General features: G+C 43.3%; 2 protein-coding genes across 2 annotated transcripts; one reads left to right on the plus strand and one right to left on the minus strand.

Moving 5' to 3' along the window:
* Positions 1–5,405: 5,405 nt before the first annotated feature.
* Positions 5,406–10,492, minus strand: LOC125761219 (pyridoxal-dependent decarboxylase domain-containing protein 1). The gene is made up of 7 exons (XM_049422151.1): positions 10,179–10,492; positions 9,211–10,092; positions 8,852–9,133; positions 8,703–8,771; positions 7,967–8,616; positions 7,582–7,896; positions 5,406–7,461 (listed from the first exon to the last, which is right to left on the minus strand). The coding sequence occupies exons 1-7, from the start codon at positions 10,284–10,286 to the stop codon at positions 7,119–7,121; spliced, it is 2,649 nt and encodes an 882-aa protein (XP_049278108.1). The 5' UTR covers positions 10,287–10,492; the 3' UTR covers positions 5,406–7,118.
* A 668-nt stretch (positions 10,493–11,160) lies between these two features.
* LOC125761210 (neutral alpha-glucosidase AB) lies at positions 11,161–15,294 on the plus strand. Its single transcript, XM_049422139.1, has 3 exons — positions 11,161–11,565; positions 11,660–14,149; positions 14,219–15,294. Exons 1-3 carry the CDS (start codon positions 11,459–11,461, stop codon positions 14,433–14,435), a joined length of 2,814 nt encoding a protein of 937 aa, XP_049278096.1. The 5' UTR covers positions 11,161–11,458; the 3' UTR covers positions 14,436–15,294.
* The last annotated feature ends 11,428 nt before the right edge of the window (positions 15,295–26,722 follow it).

Genomic DNA, 26,722 nt, shown 5'->3' on the forward strand with positions numbered 1-26,722 from the left:
TTGGTGAGGGAATGCCGGATAAGGGGAATGGTGGTGCTAAGAATCCGAACACCACCACCTTCAGCTCGACGCCCGGCTTTAACAGCAAACCGTTGCCGTCGATCATAAACTGTCCACTGCCGGATATACCGAAGAGTGCCAGCAATGGTAACACCACGAGCAAGGACGACATCTACGTGAAGCGGAAGCTGCTGACGGATCATCCGAATGGTAGTAAGTTTGCGACACTCAAACCAATACCGGTGCCGAAGATTGAACCGAACAATCTGAACGGCAAGCAGCAGCAGCAGCACCAACATCAGCAGCAGTCGCTAAGTAACGGTGCTAATGGTGCTGGGGTCGTAACACCGGCCGATCTAGCCTCACAGTTGCCACCACCGCCACCACCACCACCACCGGTAACGGCCGGCAGCTCATCCGGTTCGTCCGGCGGTTCCTCGTCCGGGTACGGTACGGCCGGACTGACCACCTCCCAGATCCAATCCTTACCTCTGCCCCCTCCACCGCTGGAACTGCTGCAACAGCAGCAGAGTCACCCGGACGACCAGGGGCTTCGGTTGCCACCGCCACCAACCAGCGAAGAACTACGCTCATCAGCGATGGAAAGCAATGGTAATGGCATCAGCCAGCAGAACAGTGGTGCTATGGGTGATAGCATACAGAACGGTGACACCACCATACCGGATAAAGCGGCCACCGCTGCACATGGTCACGACGAAAACAGTTTCTACGCGGTGACAGAGCTGTAAAGCTGTAAATGGACGGGTACTAACACAATTTCGATTCGAGCGGGATCGAATTGCAAAAAAAAATGCAACGGATGGAACATTTTGGTCTTTAGTAGGTTGTTGATTTGTTTCTTTTTCACTTATTCACAATTGCGCTTCAATGCGGGCTGGTGCAATTTTGTGGAGGGGTGAAAACAATTAACAAAAGAATAACAAGACATAACTATTGTTACAGGCAGCATACGAACGTAACGAACACAATAAGACATGAAGACGGTACGACGCGGACGGAACCGACAAATTTGCTAATCGTAAATATACAACTAGCGCTGTAGGAAAATTGTAAGGTTATTAGTGCAGATAAGAAAATGCTAAGATTAAAAACAATTCTTACAATTAGGTTCTACCTAGTGCAAAACAAAAAACATAAAAAGAAAAACAAAAGCATTGGAAAATGTGGCCGATAGCGAAGAATAAAACGTGTAAGAGAAGGTTGCGCAACAAAACAAAAAAAAAGGAAGAGCACAAGTACGAGAAAAGCTTGCAAACTTCGATCGCTTTTAGATCGTGGTTTCGTTGTACAGAGGACATTAATTGAGGTTAAATGCACAATCAAGCGAGGTACAGGCAGCCATGTTTGTGAGTCATGAAGTGATTACAGGCCGTTTTATGTTTTAATTGTAACTATAAATTAGGTTAGTTGTTTTTTTTAAAATGTTTTATTGAGTTTATTTTGCCTCGAAACACTCGAAGCAACCAAAACCAAGCGACGAATTTGGTTTCTTTTCCCTGTATCTCGGTTTAAAATAACAAAGTAATTAAGAAACGAAGTATTCTTAAGTGTTGGTGCAAATTACGCCAAAATGTATGCAACCAGCATGACAAAACACTCTTTAGTTTGTTAGATCAGTGATTAACAGAGTGATTAGTTTCAACATGGCTGCCAGCAGTAGGGGAACTGCTTCGGAACTGTATTCTCCTTCATGTGACACGCAGATAGAAGTAAAACAAGACAAAACCAAATAGTCAAAATCATGTAGCAATGCGCAAAAAAACGTAAAAATACTTATCGTAAATACCGTAAACTACTAGGCTATCCCTTCCCTTCCCCCCTCCCCCCGTTTTCAGGATTAGAATTTGGGAGAAGATAATACACGCAAAACACACATACAAGCGGACTACTCTCTCTCTGTGTACTAGAGCAGGAGGAAACAGGAATTGGATACAAAAACTATCAACATTATGGAATTGTAATGCCAAGTAAGAATTGTACGAACAAACGTGTGAGAAAATCGAAAAAACCATCGATTGCGCGTGTATTAAATTACAAAATTCCACTACACTAGCAGATCAGACAGCACAACGGACAGCCAATTTTACCGGTGACCCTTTGGGGATGAACTCTCTAGCGTGCGGAACGCATCAACTGCAGAAATCGTCACGACGAACTATGGATAGTTTTATAGAGATATACAAGCATACTAGAAGTATAAACGAAAACCGATAGTGGTAGTAGTGGCTTTCGTTTCGGGAGTTTTTTAATCCCTGCTATGTTTTGTTGTTTTTTTCCTAGTAGAAACGTCTTGTGATCTGGCATATTGTGTTTGTTTCGCTTTGTGAAGTGAAAAGGGTTTGTTCGTTGCAAGTGTCGCTTTGAAGTGAAGTGCGGTAGTTACCGGTGGGGCCGAAGGATAGATAGGCTCCAAATAAACACGCTACGTGCGCTTACATCCGTGACAGCTGAGCGTCATTATGCGGAAGGATAGGTTATAGTGGATGTTCCTTTACCTGGAAGAGCACGAACAGCGCCTAAATGTAGGCAATACACGATTTTTACAATCATTGGAAGCATTTGTGGAACATGTTGGTGTGATTTGAGCTAAACTCCGTAGCCTAATTGCAAACGCGTCTATTATTATTATTATTGACAGTATCAGCAAATGCTGTATACCGAACAGAAGTATTTCAATTTACACAAAACGAATCACTGCGCGTGTGCTACTACTACTAGTACTATTACCAACAACACCTCGAACTCGAATACACGAAAAAAAAACAATCGACGCACTTGTATACATGAACAAAAAACACTAATCAGGTGATGGTTACCTCGAGTTTTCGAAGGAGAAAAAAAAGAAAACAAAACACTAAATGCACAGCATGCACGCGCACGTGCGACGAATGCTGTGTGACAATGGCGGCAAAGATGGCGGACGCACCATTTGCAACGGTGTGCCGCGTCTAAAACCGTACTTAATTACCTCTTTCCTTTTTCTTTCGATTTGAGTTGTGTTTCTCACCTACGGTAATATTGTTACTAAGTACACTGGCAAAACAATAACGAACCAGAGGTACGTCGACGGATTTGGTCGCTAATATGGTGAACAGAAGAAGAAGAAACACGACCAACGAAGTGCTGGCCGTAGAAAACTAAAAAAACAAACAGTAAACAAACATGTACTTTTAAACGAAAATACCAATAGGCAAAACAAGGCTGATTAACGAACAAGTAATGGAAACTTTAATTGCTCAACATCGACCACTGTGTGCATAATTGGGCGCAAGCAGGAGAAGAAACACTGACGCTGAACAGGCGTGTTCAGCATCATGTACACACAAAAATCACACCAAAAGCGAAATGCAACATCTTCATCTCGAAACACATTGCACTAGTGCATATTTTACACCCACAAAACACATCAACGCACGCGCATCTACTTTCATCCACCTCTGGCTAAAAGATGGCTGACTTTAAAGATGGCGGAACGTTTGCACTACATTATGACCTATACAGGCGACAAGATATTTGAGTAGCAAAAAAAAAGGGTACGAGATGGCAGGGAATACATTCAAATACATGGCAGTAACAGTAAGACAGTAACCGAAACAATAAAACAATCGCTAATCACAGTAAATCGCGGACAGCTTGGACAGATGAAAGGTTTTTAGTTGATTTTTTTTGTGTGTAATGTCTATTTTCCCTTTTTTTCTCCAGTTTTTTCTTTGTTTAGTGGTAGTATTCTACACCATTTGAAAGTATATTTGTGATGCCAGGCTACTATTCCTGGTTATGTGTAAGCTGTTTCCTTCTCGACGCCGGTACTCGATACCCCCCCGGAAAAGGATGCCGCTCTCTCTGTGTATGAGACGCTACATCCGCCATGTTACAAAAAAAAAAACAAAAACGATGTCATGTACGCGAAAGTAAAACAAACACCGGCTTTTTACGTGAGAATTTCTAACCCAAAAAAACGCCAAAAGCAACCAAAAAAAAACCAACGTAAAGTAAATAATTAAAATTCCAAAAAATTTGCGTCAGCAAACAAACCTTATACACCTCTCTGTGCTGTATTACATCGTGTCTCGTTTGCGAAATATTTCATAATGCGTTATCTCTGTTTGTCATATTGTACTTGTACTTGTAGTTTTGCGCAAAGAAGGCAAGTTTGTAAAATAAGAATTAAATGCGCAAGTGCGACGTTGTCGGCAATGGAATCGAACGATAAGTGTGAGCCAACGCAATCGGCGTAGATGGAATCGCGTTGGACATTAATCATTTGACACAACAACCAAACAATAAAGCACGTATTGAAGAATAGGGGGTTTGGAACATATTCCCTCTTCTTCGTCACTGCGAAATTCTTCTACAGCTGAAAAGACTTGTTGGTAAGCGAGCGAGAGAGAGAGAGAGAGAGAGAAAGAGGCGAGCAAAAAAACAGTAAAAATCAGCATTTTTCATCCTTTAATATACATAGATATAAAATACCGTATATAAATATAAACTATATATAAATAAACACATCAAGCTAGAAATGCAGTGTACCCAAAAAAGGAAAGAAAACAAATCCTTCGCGCGCGATCGTGAAACGTGACCGATCACAGCGGATAGAATAAATTAACGTAACGCTCGAGCGTGAGTGCGAAAAATACTAATCCTTCAAACACGCATGTTAAACGAATGAAGTAAAACCGTAATCTTTTTTTTTTGGTAGGTGTTAAAAAACCCCCCCGGTTAGTAATGCTGGGAACATGTACTCTTCACAAAACCCCAACCACAAGAAAGGAATAGAACAAAAAAAAATGCAACTATGCGCCCCATACACGTACGCAAACGATTGTGAGAAATAAAAAAAAGGCATAAATTGCCCTTAGATGCAGAGATGTAGAACAATAGAGCGAATGATTGGCAGCAGGAAAAGGGGTGGCTCCGATCAGGAGCAAACAGCATATGGGAAGATTCGTAAAAAAAGGTTAAGAAAATAAAAACAAACACAACAAAAACCATGAAATGAAAACTGGAACAGTAAACCCTACATCGAAAAAAACGGAAACCAAATGCCACAAAGATTCTGCCCGGCAAAGTCAATAAACAATGTTAATTATACGAACAACCGATGCGAGGGCGGAAAAAAAGGTGAAGAGAAGAGGAAAAAAGATGAACAGATAAAATGATGCAAACAAAACTGAAACAACCAGCCAGGAAACAGCAAACAAATGTTTAAACAGTGGGATTGAAATGGAAACCTAGCCAATGGGAAAAAAGCGATAATGATTTCAATAAACAATGGAAACTAAACTCAACGTCAACACCAAGACTCTGGATGGGGTTTGTCGCTTCTACGCGGGCTTAAGTCACCGGCTTAAGTTTCGAACGACATCAGTACGGACGCTTGCAAAAAAGGTTTTATCACGTTTTTATTCGCTTATTTACAAATACATGATAACAAACAAGTGCGTTGCAGGACAAAAACAAAAATCGAACATCGAAGGAGATCGAGAGATAGAGAGAGAGAGAAATAGAGGGAGAGAGAGAGAGATAGAGAGAGAGAAAGAGGTAACATAGAATTTCATCGCTATCGTTATCAATAACAACTATTATCATGTTTTTGTTTTACTGTGTTTAAAAACAAAATGGCTTCTAAAATGCATGCTGTATATCTGTGTATGTAACTTTCTATATCTCCGTATATTGCTTTGCATGTTTGTTTCTTTTTTTTAACAACACATTCGTTTTCGTGTGTCTGTGTGTGTTTGTATGTGTTTGGTGTAGATGTTTGTATTATTGCTACAAAATCGTATATTTGTATGTGCGTCATCGCATATAAGTTTAATTGTTAAATGGGCTTAATTTTGATTGCTGCTATTATTGCGGTTTATAGTATTCTTTGCCGAAACATCCGCAAATATTTAACTCGTTGTATCGTGGGATAGAGGGGGGCTTTTTCTTTAATTATGTGTAGGGAATGGGGGGGGTTAGGATGTGTTGAAAGGATTTAATAAAATAAATCGATAAAACAAATAAAGGGAGCACATCCTTACAATGCACCGTGCGATAATCATATAAGTGTTGTGTGTATCTAGCAAATAATACGAATAACACTAGCGATGGGAAATATTCCGAACAAAACAAGGAGAAGTTTGAATTCGTTTACTCCTCAAAGGGAATGGAACAGCTAGAAAGGGTTTTTTTAAACCTGGTTCCAAACATCGTTACTACGAACTTTTTTCGTAAGAATTCGTTTTTTGAATAACAATTAGTACGGAAAAGGAACAGAGTAGCGTTTTTTTTTATAAAGCTGACGTCGTTCCACCAATTTCGTACATAATTTCCAAACACATAATTAAGCAGGCCGTAACGCCAAATGATCATTAGCAGATGCTTGCATTCTATTGTGTTTGTTTTGTTGTTTCGTTTGCCCTATACTCTACGCCCCCGGTGCTTTCTTTACTACACCACGTTTTATGTGTGGCCATAAGGTGAGGTCTTTTACTTCGTAAATTAAAACTAAAATCAATGAAGTAAACAAAGATAACAACAATACTCAAGAACCGGAAATGTGCGTGAACCGAGTTGCACCTTTCTTCCTATTCCGCAATCAAACCCTTCACACAAATGCTTCATTCTGTGCGAGTGCTAATTTGAGCACACAACTATGTAATAATACTAGTAAGCACGGTTGTAATTGTTTAAATTGTAACAAAACCCAAAACATAAAAGATAGACAAGATGACGCGTGTGCCCGAACAGAGCACGCACGAACTGCTGCTTGTTCGCTGTCCACAATTCTATACACTTTGTTTTAGAATTACAATCTATAATGGAATGGTGTGTTCCATGGGGTGGGACGTGGATAGAGGGGGAAAAGGGGGTTTGGGATTTTTGCAAAGAACAGAGCAGTGTCCTTCTATAGCACAAAAATACGAAACCAAAATAAAATAAAAAACAGGCAGGTTGTACAGCTTAAAACCTTTAACAAACGAAAAGCTTTGGTAAACGTGAACTCGATAGCTCCCGGTGCGGGGTAAAATGGTTTGTTTTTTTGTTTTTGTAGCATGACCATTTCCCATCCGCACTTGGTTTGTGTGGTTAATGGTCAGTGTTTACCGTTTTCACGGTTCGGTTGTAGCACCATCGTTCGGCGCCGAGGTGAGCTGCGGCTCCGCAACGGCCATGTTTGCATTCGATGGCGTTGCCGGTTTCGTTGCTGCCGGAGGAGACGCGTGTGACGGTTGTGTTGGCGATTGCTGGGGTGCTGCTTTCGGTAGCACGGGAATGATGGTGCGACCGGCCGAACCGGTACCGGACAATTCGCTGCTCGAGCTGGCATTGCGCGAATGTTGAACGGATCGTTCATCCGGATCGGCATTGATTGCTTTCTGCACGAGCGGTGCCGGTGGACCTTTGTTGCCGGGCAGCTGATGGGACGTTTTCGGCGTCATCTGCATGTGATACCTGAATAAAATTGAAATCATTTTTATGCGCACTTTGATCTCGGACTCGAGCGGGCACTTAGTGAATAAAAACCAATTCTCACTCTTCTCACTTGTCACTTCTCATTCGTTTTAAACTCACTTGTAAATGTTTTCCGTACTCTCAACGACACCCTGCGTAAGGTTAAGGCTACGACCCTTCATGCCAGTTTCCTTCGCTGGCGGTGACCACCAGTTAACGACACGCCCGACCAGCGGCACCTGCCGCAATATACCTTCCTGCCATAGCTTTTCCTCCGCCTCTCGTTGTAGATCGATCGTGGCCGCCTCGATGCCTTTCTTTAGTATTTCCGACATCGTGTCAAGGATTTTGGAATTTTCCTGCACAACGCGTGCGGTATGCACCACCAGTTCCAGCAGCTCCTCCACATCCGTTTCGCTCGTTACCATGCCGAATCTGAATGAATTAATGGAAAATGTTTCATAATGCGTACTTTGGGCTTTTATCGATAAAAAGTACACCTAACCTAACACAGATCAACCCATCGCTACTTTCGGCGTGGGAAAATGCACTATCGGTTGCCTGCAGCGCCTCAACCAGCGCCGTATTGAGCTTGTTCAGCTCACCCTTTGCCTGGTCGGTGAGCAGCGTTTCCCAACCTTCCGGCACATAGTACACACCACCGAGACCGGCCCAATCGTGCAGCTCGATCAGCCGCAAAACACCACTCTCGGCGACCAGCCGCTGGAACCGTGCCCGGTGCCGGATCGTCGAGTGTAATATTTCGATCTGCGTTTCGATACAGCCGGCAAACGTGGCAAGTATGTCGGACGTTAGCCGTGGCACTTGCTCACTGTACCCGGGCACAAACGGACAGTACCGGATGCAGATACCGTGCTGTTCGTGTTCAATCATCTCCAGACTTAGCTGGCCGCAGTCACGCAACAGGATCTGCCCGAGCCAGCTGTTAAGGCGATCGTAGTACTGGGCGTTGGAGGAAGTTTTCTCAACGTTCTGCGTTACTGGTTTCGGTTCTGCATCTGGCGACGGTGTTGCTGACATTGTTTCTATCGCTTTTGCTGTTGTCTGCTCCGTATCCGATTCCGTTCGATTACGCCTGTCCGTATGACCATCAAACTGAAACAGTAGCACCGGTATGCTTTGCTCGAAAAGCATCTGTGAGCGAATGAATGATAAACATTCACATGATTTAGTAATTGCTGGTTGTCGCATCAAATAAGCTACATATATTGTTAACTTACGTCGAAATTAGCAGAATTTTCAAGATCATGACGATACTGTTCGCTAGAGTCGTGAATCGCTACCTTGCTCTGTGTGTGTAAAAGAGATAATATGCGATGAAAAATAACCAAAGCTTTGAAGCACCTCAATGTATTGCACTCGCACATACCAGTACATTAATGCCTTCGAATTGCAGCAATATCTTGCCGAGTGCCTGACAGGATTCGAATGCGAAAAAGATGCGTTCTATCACGACGTCCGCCCCGAGTGCCTGCAGTACGGACCAAACACTCAGGCAGGACACACGGTTAGATAGGATCGGATCACTGTCGAATACGGTGCTTGGTTTAACGGTGGACGCACGCGCTTTGTGCACCAGCACGGATGGAACACCGGTCAGACCGAGCCAACTGTTCAAGCTGAGCGTCATTGAGCTAAGCAATCGTTTGGACTAAAATGAAAGCGGTGGAAGGGCATACAAGCGCATGAGTTTATATACGACGGTGACCTGCATCGACCTGTGCGTACCTTGTCTAACCAGGTGGAAGCGAGTGCAAGTCCAGCCAGCCCAAGCCCTTGGCAGTGTAGCCAGATGCGCTGTGAGGTACAAATTGAGCTTAGCGCTAGCAAATCGTCCGACACACCGGTGAGCGGATTGCCGATGGTAGCCAGCAGCAACAGCGGTTGCCGTCCGGCCGCTTCATCCATCGTCAGCATGTTGTTTAGCTGCTGCAAATCCATCCGCCCACCGCATCCATCCTGTGCGTCTTCCGCTCGCTGACAGGGAACGATGCGAATACACGAAAGGGGCAATCCGAGGTACCGGCAGGCGTGCTGCACCGTGAAGAGCTGGCTCAGTTCGGACAGATAGATAGTGTGGGCGGACGGTGGTCCGGATGGTCGCGCTTCGGCACGTGCCTCACCCTGCTGGTGGACGAGCGCTAGCCGGATTGCTTGCAGTGTGCATTCGGCATCATCCCGACAGTAGTTTGCGTGACATTCGGTGAATTTAAACAACCCACCGAGCCATCTAACCGTATCGGTTGCCAGTCGGGATACAACCCGTGCCAGCTGGTGTCGTTCGAGCGCACTAAGATAGGCGGCTGTCGAGTGCTGTAGAATCGCTAGATGGGATGCTTCGTCCAGCGGAGGCAGCACAAATTCTTGCTGCTCCACACTACCATCCTCCTCCGCAAGCAAGCTCGTGAGCAGCTGTTCCAGCGAGGCAAGCACCTCCGTATGTGGTTTCTTCGTCGGATTGAGTCCGTACGATTCAGTGGGTGATTCTTCGGATGAATCCCTGCTCGGTTGCTGTGGCGGTTGCGTTTGCTTTTGCCCGCCCCTCACGTACTCGAGATGGTTCAACATAGCGGACGCTTGCGTTTCTATCTCTGCCAAACTGGAGCGTACCTACAAGCAAGGTAAAGAGTATAAAGTACGGTCCACGTCAAGGTAGTTTGCGAAGGGTTTCATCCACCGTAGTCGATGACGCTTACGATCGAAGCCGCTATCTCCGTCTGCTGCGTTTGCACTTCCCGTGTTGCCATCGACATCTCCTGGGGCCTATCGGTAGGGACACTCCCATCCGCGTCCGGTTCCTTCATCTTTTTGCCTTTGCTTAAGTTTTAACACTCACTACACGGCAAGGGCAGTACGGACCACTGGTACGTGTTTGGCTTAGCGCAACTTCTTAACGGTGACGGTGAATACGATGGGTTATTTATGTGGCAAAAACGTCATCCAACAAATACAGAAGTACTTCATTCCGAAAATGCAAAATGCCACGGATAATCGAAACGCCACTTTTGACATATGAGTTTGTTAGCATGGAATTTGTTTATAAAGAACTGATCGTCGTTGGTATGTAGATTTATCCCCAGTCAGCTGATGAATTAAAAAGGGAACTTTACACCTTTACCAAAAAGAAAAGATACTTTACGAGACGAGATTATGTCTTTGATAGAGTTATACTTTTGAAAATGTTGATCACTCCTGGTGTGAGTTTTGTCATTCAAAACAAGAAGTAAATTAGTTCGTAAATTTGTAAAATCAACTCGTTAATTGCATCTTTTTATAGATGCAGCGTAAATAATTCAAGGGTATGTTTCATAAACTAAAAATTTAATTATATTCTTCAGTGTTTTCTATCACATGTTCGACACCTTTGACAACGCCGCAACGGCAGACGATTGCAGAAAACATCACGTCAGCTGTTTAACGTCAAACGTGCTAAGCTGGAGAACGTGTGAGCGAGAGCGCAATAGATTCTGGTCGATAATCGTCTTGTGCGTTATGCGCATAGAAGCTTTTTGGAAGATGTTATTCCTGATACAAGTAATTGAATCAAATGTTTATCATTTCATTGTAATAAAGATGTTATTGTAGAGGTAAATATGCTTCATTCAACGCAAATCGGAGTATCTGTTTGGAAAATAGTCGTCCGTAGACGATGTAAACGTTGGTATAAAACAAGCTCGCACTGTCACTTTGACACAACTCCTACCAATCTGACGTGTATAGCGTACTGTTGGAAAAATTCGAGTCGACATTGGAACGGCGTTGTACGGTGCTTTTCTACCCTTGGAAGCATTCGTAGGACTCCGGTCCTTGGTGTATGGAAACGGAGAAACACGGGAAGAAAGGCACTTCGATAAACCGATAAATCTAGACTCCATTTACTGGAGAAGCACCAAAGTGCACGGTGCGGTGTGCGGTTTTTTTTGTGCTGAAGGAAATAGAGCTTAATAAATTATATTAACCAGCGAACAACGGCAGCATGATCCGGATGGGCAGGGTTCTGATCGCCCTTTGCCACCTGATCGCTCTGGTGGCAAGCGTTGATCGTAACAACTTTAAAACTTGCGAACAGAGTAGTTTTTGTCGGTAGGTATAGGCCCGCACACAGTACACCGGGTGTCACGAAGCCGGTTTTATAATTTATCGGTGTTTCTTTTCCTTCGTCCCCTTTTTTTGGCAGCCGGTTGCGGTCGCTGGAACCTCAGACGAGCGAGTTCGAGGTGTTGCCACAGTCGCTGCAGCAGTTCAAGCAGTACGTTACGTTGACCCTTACACATCAACGCACGAAGCACGAGTACACGCTGAAGTTGGCATGCGTGAAAGGTGGTGGTTCGTTCCACATGCAGGTGGACGAGAAGCAACCGTTGAGCGTGAGATACCGGGTACAGGATGCGCTCGTGCAGGAACCACAGTACGGTCCTACCAAGGTGGAAAGTACGTCCGCTACGTTGATAATGGTGGCCTGCGGTGAGGGTAACGGTGTGAAGGCCGCCATCCAGGTTGCACCGTTCAAGGTGGACTTTTTCCAGCAGGGTAAGCTGGTGGTGACGGCGAACGGTAAAGGCATGATGCGGTTCGAGCATCTGCGCCACAAACCGGAACCGAGGGCGGAACAGAATGCGGAAGGACAGGCGGACCAGGAACAGAAGGAAGGTGAACAGGCGGAACAAGCGGACGAACCACCGGCAGACGATCCGGGTGCATGGGAGGAAAATTTTAAATCACACCACGACTCGAAATCGAAAGGTCCGGAAGGGTTGGCGCTAGATTTTACCTTCCCTCAGGCGAAGGTACTGTTTGGCATCCCGGAACATGCGGATACGTTCGCTTTGCGACACACGGCAACGAAGGGTACGGATCCGTACCGTTTGTACAATCTGGATGTGTTCGAGTACGAGCTAAACAACGGCATGGCACTGTACGGTTCCGTGCCAGTAATTTATGGCCATGGTGAAACATCCACCAGTGCAGTGTTTTGGTTGAATGCGGCCGAAACGTGGGTGGATGTGTTTAGCGCAAACCGTGACACGGATGTTGTCTCGTCGCTGGTCAATCTGGTATCGTGGAACAGTCAGACGGAACCGCCGGCAGCCAACTTTATCTCGGAGAGTGGCATTATGGATGTGTTCGTCCTGCTCGGACCGGGACCGACCGATGCGTTCCGGCAGTACACCGACCTAACCGGGAAGGGACCGTTGCCGCAGCTGTACGCGATTGCCTATCACCAGTGCCGCTGGAACTACAACGACGAGCGCGATGTGGAGATGGTGTCGGCAAAGTTCGACGAGCATGATATACCGATGGACACGATGTGGTTGGATATTGAGTATACGGACGGGAAGCGTTACTTCACCTGGGATCATCACAAGTTCCCACATCCGGTGGAAATGATACGCAACCTGACCGAGCTCGGGCGCCATCTGACGATCATCATCGATCCGCACATTAAGCGGGACGGTGGCTATTTCTTCCACAACGAGTGCACCGATCGGGGCCTGTACGTGAAGAACAAGGACGGCGGTGACTACGAAGGATGGTGCTGGCCGGGTGCGGCCAGTTATGTCGATTTCTTCAACCCGGACGCACGGCGCCATTATGCGGATCAGTATCTGTTGGAAAACTTCCGCGAACAGTCGGAAACGGTCGGCATCTGGAACGATATGAATGAACCGTCCGTCTTTAACGGACCGGAGGTAACGATGCTGAAGGATAATGTACACCACGGTGGACTGGAGCATCGGGATGTGCACAACCTGTACGGACACATGCAGCTGATCGCAACGTTCGATGGTTTGCTGCGGCGTGGTAATGGCCGTTTGCGTCCATTTATTCTTACCCGGTCGCACTTTGCCGGCAGCCAGCGTTATGCGGCTGTTTGGACTGGGGACAACATGGCCGACTGGGGACATTTGCAGGCATCGATCAAGATGTGCCTTTCACTGTCGGTCGCCGGTATTAGCTTCTGCGGTGCGGACGTCGGTGGTTTCTTTGGCAATCCGGATGGTGAGCTGTTTTCGCGCTGGTATCAAACGGGCGCATTCCAACCGTTCTTCCGTTCGCATGCCCATATCGATACGAAGCGGCGCGAACCGTGGCTATTCCCGGAGGAGGTAAAGCTCGTCATACGCGATGCGATCCGGAAGCGTTACCGACTGTTACCGTTCTGGTATACGATGTTCTACGAGCATGAGCGTAGCGGTTTGCCAATCATGCGTCCACTGCTGGCGCACTACCCGACGGATGTGAACGCATTTGCGATCGATCATCAGTATCTGCTCGGGGATGAATTGTTGGTAGCACCGGTGCTGGACCAGAAGCAGCAGCGTAGCCGCGAGGTATACTTCCCGGTGCGGGCTGACGGCCAAGGTGACTGGTGGTACGATTGCGACACGTACCGTAAGCACACCGGCACGGGTTTGGAAGCGATCCCGGTTGATAACTACAAGGTGCCAGTGTTCCAGCGCGGTGGCACAATTCTCCCGACGAAGGAACGCATCCGCCGTGCATCGACACTGATGCGACACGATCCGTACACACTGACGGTGGCACTGGACCGGGAAGGACGTGCGAAGGGCACACTATACATCGACGACGAGCTAAGCTACGAGTATCGGCGCGGTCATTATCTCTATCTGGAGTTTGAATTCCGCGACGGTGTACTGAGCAGTCGGTAAGTGTTTAACGTGATTACGACCATTGGGTTTTAAAATATTAATTCTAATATGTATTCTCATTGCAGGAAAATTGATACCACCGCCACCTACCAGACGGATACATGGCTCGAGCGGGTAATTATTGTTGGACTGGGAAAAGTCCCAACGACGGCCACCCTCTATACCGATGCGTCCGGTGCTGCCACTGGACGGTTGGAGCTAGAGCGTGCTGGAGATGTAGTAACCGTGCGCAAACCGGGCGTCTCCATGCTGGACGCTTGGTCCATTAAGCTCGATTTTTAAGGAGGACTACATCTAGGCAGGCTATTTCCTTAGTGTAGCACTTTTTTTTGGTAGGAGAAATTGTAGGATCTATTTTATAGGGGGCGTGATCGAAATTATGATTGTGTACACATTGTGTGTCCGTGCTTTTGGGAACTTGCAATCCCGCGTATCGTGCGAAAGGTTTATTTAGGAGGAGATATACACTCGGAAGATTGAAAGGAGATCCAATATTTTGATATATCTCCTTTGAGGAGTGATTTTTTTTTTAAAGGAAAACTACCTCATATAGACGGTGTTTTCATGGTGTTTTGAGGGTAAACGTAGCAAAAAAAATTTAAAATTTATTGTGATGTATAATTTGATAAATTTGTAAACCCTTTATCGCAGGGCTCTTCAAAAGAAATTGTGCAATGATTATTCGTGTGTGGCACTACAAACTCAAGAGGTTTTTGGCTTGCCATTACTGACAATTACAAGTAAATTGTGTAAAGAACAAATTCAAATCATTCGATTCACACGGTTTTAGTAAAAAAAATTGAAATAAGTTTTTTGAGCAAAAAAAACAGTTTGAACATTGAACAACAATGCGCTTTTGCATGAAGAGATGAGTTTGCTCATTAGGGGTTTTTTTTCAATAGGAACGTGCAATTTGACATTTTAACCAGATATTCGTAAAAAAAAGGAAATACAGCTGTGGAAATACTGACTGACTGTATATCTTCCCTTAAGCAAATGTTTCGTGTCAACGAATGCGGTGCATAACGCTTGATCAGAGCTGTGTGTCCCTATGGGGCAGAAGAGAAATAGAATGGGACTCACGTTGTATGGAAATTAAAATTTAGAATTTTGAATAAAACCACTACTTTCCATAATCTAATTTTTTTTTCTTGTTGATTTGTTGTTGATACCATCGTAATGGTGATGTTATTTGATAGAATTTGTTCGTTGTGTTGGTAACTAAATTATTGAGAACTACATAAACGATATTTAGTGATTCTTCGCTGGGGGTGAGAAATTATCAAACTGATAAGCGTATGGAAACAATTGAGAGATGACACTTCGAACAATTAGATGGATGGAATTCTTATCATCTTGAGTTGAGTTTGAGTATTGCCACACAAATAAACAGACTGGTTTATCATAACCTCTACCTATAGATAACAGAGAAGGTTGTAAACAATGAATAGCCACTGTTTTGATTAGCATAGAAGTGTAATAGCTGAGAGCCTGAAGTTTTTTGCTAGATCTAACAGTGGATAGTATATCTGGAAGTACCCATGACAACCCGATAATGAGATTTATAATTAAGTCACGTACAACACCTTTATTGTTTCGGAAAACGGGTTTATCTTGGGATTCGGTATGACAGTGCCGTGATATATCAAGCATACGATGATATCAAATTCGCTCACACATGCTTGATAGCATTGAATGTCTGCTTCTGCTGATAACATAGTTCGAAGACAACGACGATTGAACGCTAACCCTAACCGGTAATAGCAATCGCGTTTTAATGTCTCGCTGGTGTCCCATATTTTATTGGCACCGTTTGGTCGTAGTTTGACAGGAGGTTGGTTGGTTGAACGTTCCCCAATTGTTCTCCTATCTCTCAAACAAACAACGCTGGGTGATTATTTGCGCATAAGTTCGCGCTGTTGACAGTTTTCCTGGGCAGATTCGAATGGTATGGTCCCGAAAGGAGGTAACGGATCTGACCAGAGAACGGGTGAGCGAGAATTATTTAAATCCATCCCCACCTCCGCCCACCCCCCTCCCCCCTCCCCAAAAACCTAACCTTATTTTTGTCGCCTGCCGTCCTTGCGAAAACCGCCCACCCAAGCGCAAATGGTTAGTGTTTGTTTCAGGGTTTGCATACATTTAGGCGCGCGGTCGCTTTTGCGTTCGCGTTTTATCCATCAAATCCGTCCGTTTTTATTATTAGTTCGTATTCGTTGCTTTGCCATCGGTCTGCTTTTGATGGCGCTTTGTGATTGACAATAAATTTACTGCACCCTAACCCACCTGCCGTTTTCCAAGCCATCGTTTGCCGGCCTTTTTCTGGGGCGGTTTTTTTTCTTTGCGCAAAAAAAAAATAAAATAAAACTTGATATCGCGGGTACGCGAATCGTCTCGTAACACAGTCTAGCCATAAATCAATTTTCCTCATTAATAACTCATTCGGGACCGATAAATCACTTCGTAATGATGCCTTTTTTTATTGCTCTATGGTAACGGGGCGAGGGCATGGGAAAGGTGGGTATGGATGCGCTCTCTGGAATACCGGTACCGCATGTGCTGACCTGTAGCGTTTTCGGGGAAAAAATAACAACAAAATTTGTGGCACTGTAACAGCACAGTTTGAGGATTTTTTGTTCAGCTTTGTAGCTGGATCAAAGCAGAAGTAAGGAGAAAAGTAGAGGTAAACATGATCTTGAAATAGTCTTTTGGATTACTGTTGCTCGAAACAATAACAGGTTATGATCATTTCTTTACAAAGCTAGATCAAGTTACTGAATAAGTGTAATGATTTTTTTTCTTAATTAAAACATTAACAGATACGCGCTTGCGGACGATTAAAATTGCAATTACGACAAAAAATTGCATATATTTAGGGGTTTCTCTTTCAAAATGCTACAGATGTGAACTATACGGATTTGTTTTATAAACGAAACATACTACTCGATAATCGATTTATAAAAAAAAAACCTGTAGCTAGTAAAATTCTTGTAAGAATTTTTACTGTGCAAACGTTTTACGATACAATCCACAACTCACACTATGTTCGAATAGCAAAAATGGCTTCGATCAATAAAAAAAAGATAACTCACCAAAAACCAAATCAAAATAGGTTATAGATAATAGTAAATAAACCAAATTCACCCACTGCATCTCGACCAAACTACAGCCCGCGGGGGTTCGGACGTACCCCGTGGTTCAGAACGTAAAGCATGTTCGCGTTTTTTTGCGAATACCGACTACCGGTAGGTGCTGTAAAATGTTTATTGCTCAAGTTGTTGATGTCGCTTGTAAAACAATCTTCTGACAGTCGGACTGGTGAAATCGAGCGTTGAGTAATTTATTGCCAATAGGTTTAGTTATTCGGAACAGCACGGGTGCAAAGTATGAGTATTGGAAACGGAACTAGTTTCCATCGTGGTTGTTGGGATGTTGTGCTGTTATATTTTTTTCGATTATATTGTGTTTGCTGAGTTAAATGGTTAAAAAAACAAATCATGATCAAATGAATAAATTTAGTAATAAAGGTATATCTTCAAATATGAAATACCGTCCCCGGTATGAATAGATAGATTTAAATTATAAAGAAATAGAGAAAGAGAGATCGATGTTAGTAGATTAATCGATAAGTAATTAAAATTGCATACCTTTAGGCGTAATCACGAAATGTCAAAGATTGGATGAATGTGTTTGATGATCATGATTTGTATTGCGAATTGCATATCTTTTACACAGATCAACATGTAAGAATCTTCATTCAAAGCTAAGCTTATTTTGAAGCAGAAAATAATGTATAACCATTCCTTAAGTACCTTGGTTTTATCTGCGACATGTACAACAACAAAACGGTAAGGTTAAAAGCGTAAACTCTTTATAGAGAGTAATGAAAAATAAACAGCTTTTCGTGGGATGCTTTTTAAAGTATGATAAATATACATATTTTCCACCATCATCATAAAGGTAATGCAACCGCATTAATATGAAACGTAAATGGTACTTTCATGATCAGAGTAAGCTGCTGCAGCCACTCCTCTACGAGCTCCAGTACATATGTTCCGAATTCTCCTCATCCGAATACTCCCCTTACCATTCTACCTCCTCATTCGCTGGTGATGCAAAATCTAAGCACTTAAATTGCGACAACAACAAAAAATCAACCCCGAAAAACGAAACACCGTACACATGTTTGGCTGTTGAATGTTTCCCGGTTCCGGCTGAACGGTGGGAGATACTTACCGCAAATAAAAGATCCGTAACCGCCCGGCGAAAGAAAGGCGATGTCATTTCGGTGGTCCAGAACAACCAACAACAACCACAAAAAAACACACACGAGGCAAAATGAACTCGTAGGTAAGTTGCTATCTTTCCCAAAAGCTAACGAGCCAGCTAACAACCCACACCGGAAAGTCAAGCCCAAAGAATGAAACAAGCAGGAGAAGAAAATAAAAAGGAACCCCCTTCAGCTGAAGCTTTTGAAAATGGTGAAAGCTATATTGAATAGTGAAGCAACCCGAACCCGGTTGTAGAATGAAAGGGGAACAAACAAACCGCTCTTGGAAGGCGAAAAAAAAAAGCTTAACTACAACAACAAAAATGAACAAAATCGGAAAACCCCAAGCAGGGAAAAACTGTCGTAATTCCATGATCATAAATTATACGCTTTCTGCACTTTACTGAAATCGCAACCATGGCCGAAAACCGAAACATTCTCATTCCCTCACTGCCGCTGCCTTACGCCACAACCATGCAGCTTCTCACCTAGGCTGAGGATGGGAAAGCGAACATTTGCCGGTACATTCGTGTGGATGGTACCGGATATGTTCCTTTTTTTGGTTGTTTGTTTGTTGCCACGTTGGAGGACAAGATACCCGCATCCAGGAGCCTGGAACGGTGCGAAACGGATGGTCACGGTGGCACTTTCTTCTTTGAAGATCGGTATGTCCCACGGGCGCTCTGTTGCGCTGTGCTGCCCGTGTCACACACTATTTCCGGTGAAGATGGATCATTTTCAATTTCTTCTCCGCTACGGAATCGCTTACGAACTGGGTGTCGGATCCAGCTGGAGCGGAAGCAGGAGAGGCGGGGGTTTTTTTTCTCTATTTTCTTCTTTCTGCTGACTGTAAGTAGAAAGCATTCGCATAACGCAGTGAGTGAAGACGGCTATGCAGTCAACTGATAAATTTTGCTTCGACGACTCGGCACATTCCTTCCGGTGACATTTCGAGTGTTTTTAGGTAGAGAGATAGCGATGGAGCAGTGGAGGAAAGAATAAAAAATCATCGACCTAATTCTTATACAGCGTGGGAATTTTAGCCCTTATGTACGTTTAACATCCACAGTGCTAACAGGACACGGGTCACATTTATCTGGGATGTTATTTTTCATGACATTTCAGTATGTTTGATCTACTGTGCGAAGGGTATGAACGATTACTTTTTGCTCTAAATAAATTTTTTCCAAGCCAAAAGAAAGTATAATGCAACCTAATACGATGTGTTTGCTTCCTTATAATGAGGAGAGCGCCTAAAAGTATGCTACAATTTTTCAATATAATAGTTTTTATTTTTAGTGCTTATTTTAGCAAAAAATAAGTTAATAATAATTTATTATATAAAGCGCTACATTTCAGCCAAAAACATAAAATTAAAATCCTACAACGTGTTCGTGATTTGAATTGCATAAATTTAGGCGCAAGATAGTAACGTCTGATATAAAAATTAAAATCCTACCACGTGTTTGTGATTTGAATTGCATACATTTAGGCGCAAAATTGTAACGCCTGATATAAGATGTAACGCATACCAATAGTGGCAGGGTTTAATTGTTTTTAAATCCATAATGCTTTAAAATGTTTCATCGAGCACCATTGTTATTGTTTACATGTAAATATTAAATATTTACCGATCTACAAAAAGATATTATGAAACTTTGAATTAAAACATACAAAGCTGACAATGAAATATCTATGAAAATCTCCATATTATGTGAGAAATGCAATAAACATTAATTACAGCAAAAAGTATGATATTTAAAAATACATCACGAGAGGAACAATAAAAAAATGGAATCCAACCAAAAACAAAACACAATGTAGTAAAAACGAAAAAGTAGGAAAATGGTAAAACAATGGCAAAAAAATTAAGCTGAATTGCACAGTTAACTCGCACAATAGTATCCGTGTCCACATATCGTTCAACTTTTTTTTGCATTGTCTCTTGCGCCTCCATACTACGTTTGAATCGTCGCGTTGGTACGGATTTGCGAGTATGAAATAAAATTTAATTTGAAAGATTTTCATAAAATTCATATTTTAAACCATCATATAATCCTCCACAGGGCAGTTGCAGTAATAATCGCGTTACGGGTGATAGTAACGGTGCGGGGAACCGCAGTAAAGCCCATGGAAAGAAAATGACGGAACAACACGGTGCCAGTGGCATTCTTCCTATTCGTTTTCCCCTCGCTGATGGTTGTGAGGTTATGAGGTTTATTTTATTTCGCTTTTTTTTTGTTATTGTGTGGAACACATTTTGTACGTATTGCTGACCGGGATGCAAATATTTAGCCCCATTAGCCGTGGTGGCGTAAACGTACCCAAAAAAGTGGGAGGAGGTATAAAGTGGTTAGTGTTATTCACTTTTTTCGTTGTGTTGTATTTTGTAAATTAATCCATGTACGGCAATGCTGCAATGGAGAAAACTGGTATGGCGGCAGCACCAAATGGAGGATTGGGATAAAAATGAAGCTACGTGCAAAATGCCCACCGCTGGGGCTTTTCACCGAGATGCGGGATGTAGAAGGATGCTTAACGTTCGTGATGCGTGCGGTGCGAACCAACGGACGGAAAGAATCAAATATCTAATGATATAAATGTGATCATAATGAGCATTGGCGATGATGGCATTAATAAATTATCCCCGTGCGCTGCGGTACGGTGTTAAGGGTGGAAGGGTGGCTTTCAATTTGCGCCGGGTTAATTGTTTGCAATGGCTATGAAGTTGTTAACACCTAATGAAATGAAACCAGCCAGTGATTGTCAGCACGCGTGCAGAATTGGTACAAATGTTCTAACGCGTCAATAGAGCAGGGCGTATAAAATTGAAACACACCTTTAATGCCAGTAATTAAAATACCTTTTATGATTTTTTGGGTGGGTCAAATTTGACATCTTGTCATGGCAGACATTGCTAAAATATAATTTACAGCAGATAATGAATTAGATAATTAATTACTTTTCATCAACAATTGAAAAAAAGTGTTAACGAAAGTTCGAAATAAAAATTGTTTGTTACTCTGTACAAACTTACAGGTTGCTACGCCTAAAATTATGCAATCTAATTAACATAACTGCTTTCTTAAATAAAAAAACAAACAAATTGCATACTTTCAGGCGTATGAACATTATTCTAAAACAAGAATAAAAAAAACGTTTTGCTTCCATCGGGTATGAAAAATAATGAAGGAAGGAAAAGAAAGATATCAATATCTATAATATATCTTCAATAGCAAAGACAGCTAGAAAGTGATGAGTTACCTATTGCTGAAGATAACAAAAACACACCTTTCCTGACATGGTGGCTGATAGACTACGTGAAACTAGACATGAAGTACGCAACAATTTGCACTACAGTATTGAACCGAGCGGTTCTTAGTGAAATAGTCACGGAGCTTTAGTAGAAACAATCGCTTTAAAGTATTGCAAATGGAGGTTTCTTGCCGCTGGGGTTCCGAGTTTCCTGTACGACTACGGGAGTAGCGTCGAGGGGCATTCTCTTATCATCTTTGCCGTTCGAGTGGGCTGCCTACGGGCTGCCTCGGTAAGAGTTGAGAGCGTCATCGTAGTAGCAGCAAATGCTCAAGTGCTCGTTTAGCAGTGAACAGCCACTCATCGGCCCGGTCGACACTCTGCACTCTGTGTCTTTGTGACCTGGGCAGGTAGCCATTACTGAGGAGGGCGAGGGTCGGAATAATAATGCGAGCAAGAATTAACGCCATGATCAGAGCGCGTATGTGTTGACGGGGTGATCTGGTAAGGTGCCGCAAGACGGTTTGAACTCAAGCTTCAGTTCGTTAGTGGTTTTGCTGAGTGGCTGTTGAGCGCCGGAGTGTGTTTGGTTTGTGTGTCTTTGCCCTGGGTGGATTAAGAGATTATTGTTATGGCCAAGGAGTTGCTGCTGCTGCTGGTTGAAGTATGGCACGACAGGACGAACCTGTTGTTCGCTTTAGCTGTAGATATTCCGGCTTTAGTTGTTGCCAGATATCAAGTTCTCCAGTTTTACTGTACGAATGATCAGTGTCTTGAGTTCGTAAAGAGTCAGTGCATTAGACATAATCGCTTGAATTTCCTCATCATTTTTTGCATGTTGAGTTTAAAGTGTTAGGAAATTCTAAAAAAACCGGGCTTCAGTCTCGTTGGAACTCATCGCCTTTCAGGCAGAGTTCACAGCACCAACAGAAACGGGTTGTGGACTGTTTCAACATACACACAAGAGTTGAAAGACACAATAGCCTCGACAGGAAAACCAGAAGCACAAGGCAACCCGAAAACAAATAAAGCCATCAAAACCGATTGCCCTCTCCATCCCCTCCTCCGGGCATTTCCCTTCCTTTCTCGCCTCCCCCCCCTCCCCCACCCCCACACACACATGCGTTCCATATCGGGCGCTTCACGGCTGAGCGGTAATTAATTTCCATTTATGCTTTCACCGAACCTTACGGGGTGTCGATGCGATGAAAAGCGCCTGTCCATCCTTTCAGTGCGGTGCTTCGGTGTGCTCCGATTGTTACATAGTATTGTTTTTGTCTGTACGTTTCTGCAAAGCCTACCACATACCGCTTCCGGCTCACCCTAAACCTTCCATTATAAATATGAATGCGTGTGTGTGTGTTTGTATCATCGGTTCACCGAATTTTTACTCACCGGATGTTGGAAAAACAGTCATCCATCCAGCCTGTTGGCCCATTTCGTTTATGTTTTTTTCCCCCCATTCCGTTTTTCTCGAACACGCACACTAATTTCACTGATGAAATTCAACGGCCTGTCAGGTGTGGAAGGGAAAGGGAATCTACGGCAAAGGTGTGAGGTGATAAATTGTTTCCTCCTCCTCCCCTGTATACACAGCCACAAACATACGAAAAGCAAGGCGATGTTACCGAGTTCTACCCGCGTTCGTTTTGAATTGGTTTTTATGTTTTCATCTCCACATGCGAATCGCAATGGGGTTGAAAATTGTTTTTCCTCACCTTCTTTAGTAGTGCTGTAAGCCACCATCTCCTGGCTGCTGTGACACGTTATGAGGAATAAAAAAAAAACACACACACGAAGCCACTATTGCACGCCTGTGTGTATATGGGCACGCGTCCAGATGGGAACAATTTCCCTTTTTTTTTTTTTGGTTTGTTTGTTTTAATTTCTTTATCACTTCATGAAGCGGTTATTACGCCTGAAAGTATACTACACAGCATCAGCAGCTGTGAAAGGCAGCGCCATTTTTATCTACTGTCATTAACTTCTTCGCTTGGCAAGCAGTTAGGCGTTTTTGTTCGATGGTATTTTATTAACGACCGATACGACTTTTCATTTCCCAGAACACACCCCTCACTGTTAGACTCTGTAAAGCAAAAACCAGTTTTATGTTGTATTTTTCACTGTTTCATTACGTGTTCTTATATGCATCTTTAAGTGACACCGTTTCCTTACGAGCTTCGGCAAAGTAAATCAGTAAAACACAACCATACTAGCTCTAATGCTTCCGGCCAAAAACCCGGAAACACTTTACCGAGCGATTTGTAGCCTGCGGGCACGCATACCGGGTTGGCGTGTACGAAAGTTACGCGATAGTTGAAACATTTCCGATGGATTAAGTGCCTAAATTCCGGTTCCAAGACCTAATGGTCGAGTGTGGAGCTTAATCGACGTTACGATTGAGTGAGATTGCGTGTATAAAATAAGAGAAAATGTGTAAAAAAATGTACGTGCTTAGTTTCACATAAAAATGGAAGTTTGTCAAGCTAATTGCATACTTTTAGGCGAATATTTCCTTTTAAAACCTATTTCTTTTCTAGGTTTTCTTTTATAAAATAGAACACTAAATTTATAACTTTATACAACGCCTAAATGTATACTATTGATGTATTATTATATTTACATTCATTTAAAGCGCCTAAAGTTATGCAACCTAAGGATAATTTGAGTGAATCTTTATTTTTTACATTTTGCTCCGTAGTTTGTCTCAGCACATGATCTTTATGATAACATTGAAAAATCCTTTTCATTGCCAGGTACAAAATTAGAACTTATTTATACGGATTAATGTATGCCAGATGTACGCCCGTGGTGCAAAATCTAAGGCATGCAATCTTTTCAGCATAACTTCTCAAAACCGTTTCACTGGAACATTTATGGGTAACATTTGCTGTTACTTGTCTAATACAAACGAAAAATGTTGCTGTTCTTCACCATCGTTGTTTGTTATTTTCTTTCTCTCCGTTTTTTTTTGCGTTCACTTCAAACCATCCATTTACCAGCCTTGCTTCATCCTTGACGGACGGTTCATCTTTTCCCTTGTTAGTATTGGATGTTATGGGTTTTAGGAACTTTTTTTTCCCCACCACTTCTCACAATTCCTTTAGCAGAAAGATCAACGATCCCTAGTTAAAATGCAAACATTCCACCCGTCCTGCTGCGTGCTCCCTGCTATACCCTGCGTCCTGATCTGTGTTGTGCACAACTCGTCTCCCCCTCTGCTTACCCTTGTTTCGTGGGGAACATGGGACCGCGAAAGACGGGCGAGCGTTGGGGTCTTTTTGGAGCATTTTTAGCAAGAATTTAATAAACTGAATTCTTTTAGTGGGCTTGAAGAAATTTCTTCATCCCGTAGGCACCCGGTATGTCCTCGGCCCGGCACAAACACCGGAAGCTGGGTGTGGACGTATTGATACAGTACGATGCTATGTGTCCGCTTACGGGCACATCCACAATGGAAGGAAAGTGTTGGGGGTGAGGAGCACAGACAAACGAAAGAAGGAGAGAAAGAAAAAGCTTTTCCTACAGCCCGAGCACTCATACGTTGTCCTTGGATGGAGTTTCTAAAGGGCCTTACCCACTTTTCGGCTAACATTTAGTTAAATTTGGCTACTTTCACTCGGTGTTCAAGCGTGGCAGTAACTTCAACGGTTGCGTAAGTGAGGCGGTAGTAAATACGCAAAAGCAAAAATAATCGACTAGAATGTGCACGAGTGCTAACGTGCTGGAGATGGCAAGAATCCCGTATTGATGGAATTAAGTAACGAACGCGAAGGGCCGCACAGCATTGTGCGTTTTCCAAATGAATCCACCGGGGAGCAAGAATTTCTTTCCATTCCATTTTTGTTCCCCCCCTAACGACCCGGCACAGAGAGAGAGATGAGTCTGGACGTAAAATTTTCGGGAAACTAAACACTGCTACCGGAATGCACACAAAACGCGAAAAAAAAGCAAACAAACAAAAACAAAAGGAACTTCCAAGGAAAGAGTAACAGCCGAAAATAGCAAACAATACGCAAATAAACAAGCAAAACCCGAGTGGAGCGTGCGGATAATTCGCGCAAAAATTCTGAAACATAAATTCATCACTCAGACGATACGGCCATGGTTGCGGTCCTTCCTCACCAGCCATTGAAGTTTACGGATGCGAAACTTTGGAGCAACTGTTTTTTCTTCTACCTCCAACTTCGCACAGCGGTTTTGGCCGAGGCAAAAGGCAAACACTTCCACGCTAATAGCGCACACTTGGGCGCGTAGAACGCCCTAGCGCATCGGAGTCAGTTTTGAAGGGAAATTTAATCTCCGCAAGTTATTTATTACTTCACCGTTTCGGGCAAAAGCGTCCGGCACCGCGGGCGGACCGGTGCAGCCATTGTTTGCACTTCCGTCTGGCCGGTTGCATTGATGGGAAAGCAAAATTTTCTTCCGTCCTCCTCGATACCGTGACGGCTATTTTGCTTACCACACGAGGCGACACTTGGGTGGGAGTTTTAATTGTGTGGTGAAATTGACGAAGAAAGTCGGGTACGGTACAACAGATTGTCACCGGGTTTTTTTTTTGGTGGTTTCGGTTACGCCACTTTGGTCGGTAGTGCTCTCGCTGAAATCTGAAGAAGTTTTCTGTATAAGCATAACGATCGATTTAAGGCATAACTTTGCCATCTGGATTAGTGAATAGTTTTTGTTGGATGAAAAAACTTTGGAAAATGGAACTTCTTGTTGAATTGTTTAATCTTCTCGGTTTGTGTTTTTGTTTTTAATTTTATTTTTCGTTGCTTATTGCAACAGATATTGACAGAAAAGTAAATAATCAAGTGTCAAAGTGACAGTAAAGGATTGTGCATAAGTATTTCGTCAATGACAAGGTCTACTGAGTAATGAAGTTTCATAATAGGAAGTGTTGATATTGGATATTTAAACTTGCATTTTGACAGTTCTGCATTGTAATGTATTGGTGAGAATGATTACTACTACTACTTTGTATAGGTATTTTGACAATCAATCATCGAGAGACTACTACATTTGACATCTAGTTATCTAGTAG

The sequence above is a fragment of the Anopheles funestus genome, chromosome X, assembly GCF_943734845.2.
Source record: "Anopheles funestus chromosome X, idAnoFuneDA-416_04, whole genome shotgun sequence".
NCBI classification, from domain to species: domain Eukaryota; kingdom Metazoa; phylum Arthropoda; class Insecta; order Diptera; family Culicidae; genus Anopheles; species Anopheles funestus.

What these genes read in the sequence shown, in the direction of transcription:
- LOC125761219 (XM_049422151.1), bottom strand. Translation starts at nt 10,286, where the DNA reads ATGAAGGAACCGGACGCGGATGGGAGTGTCCCTACCGATAGGCCCCAG. An exon ending in AAAATTCTGCTAATTTCGAC is followed by an intron (nt 8,617 to 8,702) that starts GTAAGTTAACAA and finishes ATTCGCTCACAG; the next exon opens with ATGCTTTTCGAGCAAAGCAT. An exon ending in GATGGGTTGATCTGTGTTAG is followed by an intron (nt 7,897 to 7,966) that starts GTTAGGTGTACT and finishes TAATTCATTCAG; the next exon opens with ATTCGGCATGGTAACGAGCG.
- LOC125761210 (XM_049422139.1), top strand. Translation starts at nt 11,459, where the DNA reads ATGATCCGGATGGGCAGGGTTCTGATCGCCCTTTGCCACCTGATCGCT. An exon ending in GAACAGAGTAGTTTTTGTCG is followed by an intron (nt 11,566 to 11,659) that starts GTAGGTATAGGC and finishes TTTTTTTGGCAG; the next exon opens with CCGGTTGCGGTCGCTGGAAC. An exon ending in GACGGTGTACTGAGCAGTCG is followed by an intron (nt 14,150 to 14,218) that starts GTAAGTGTTTAA and finishes TTCTCATTGCAG; the next exon opens with GAAAATTGATACCACCGCCA.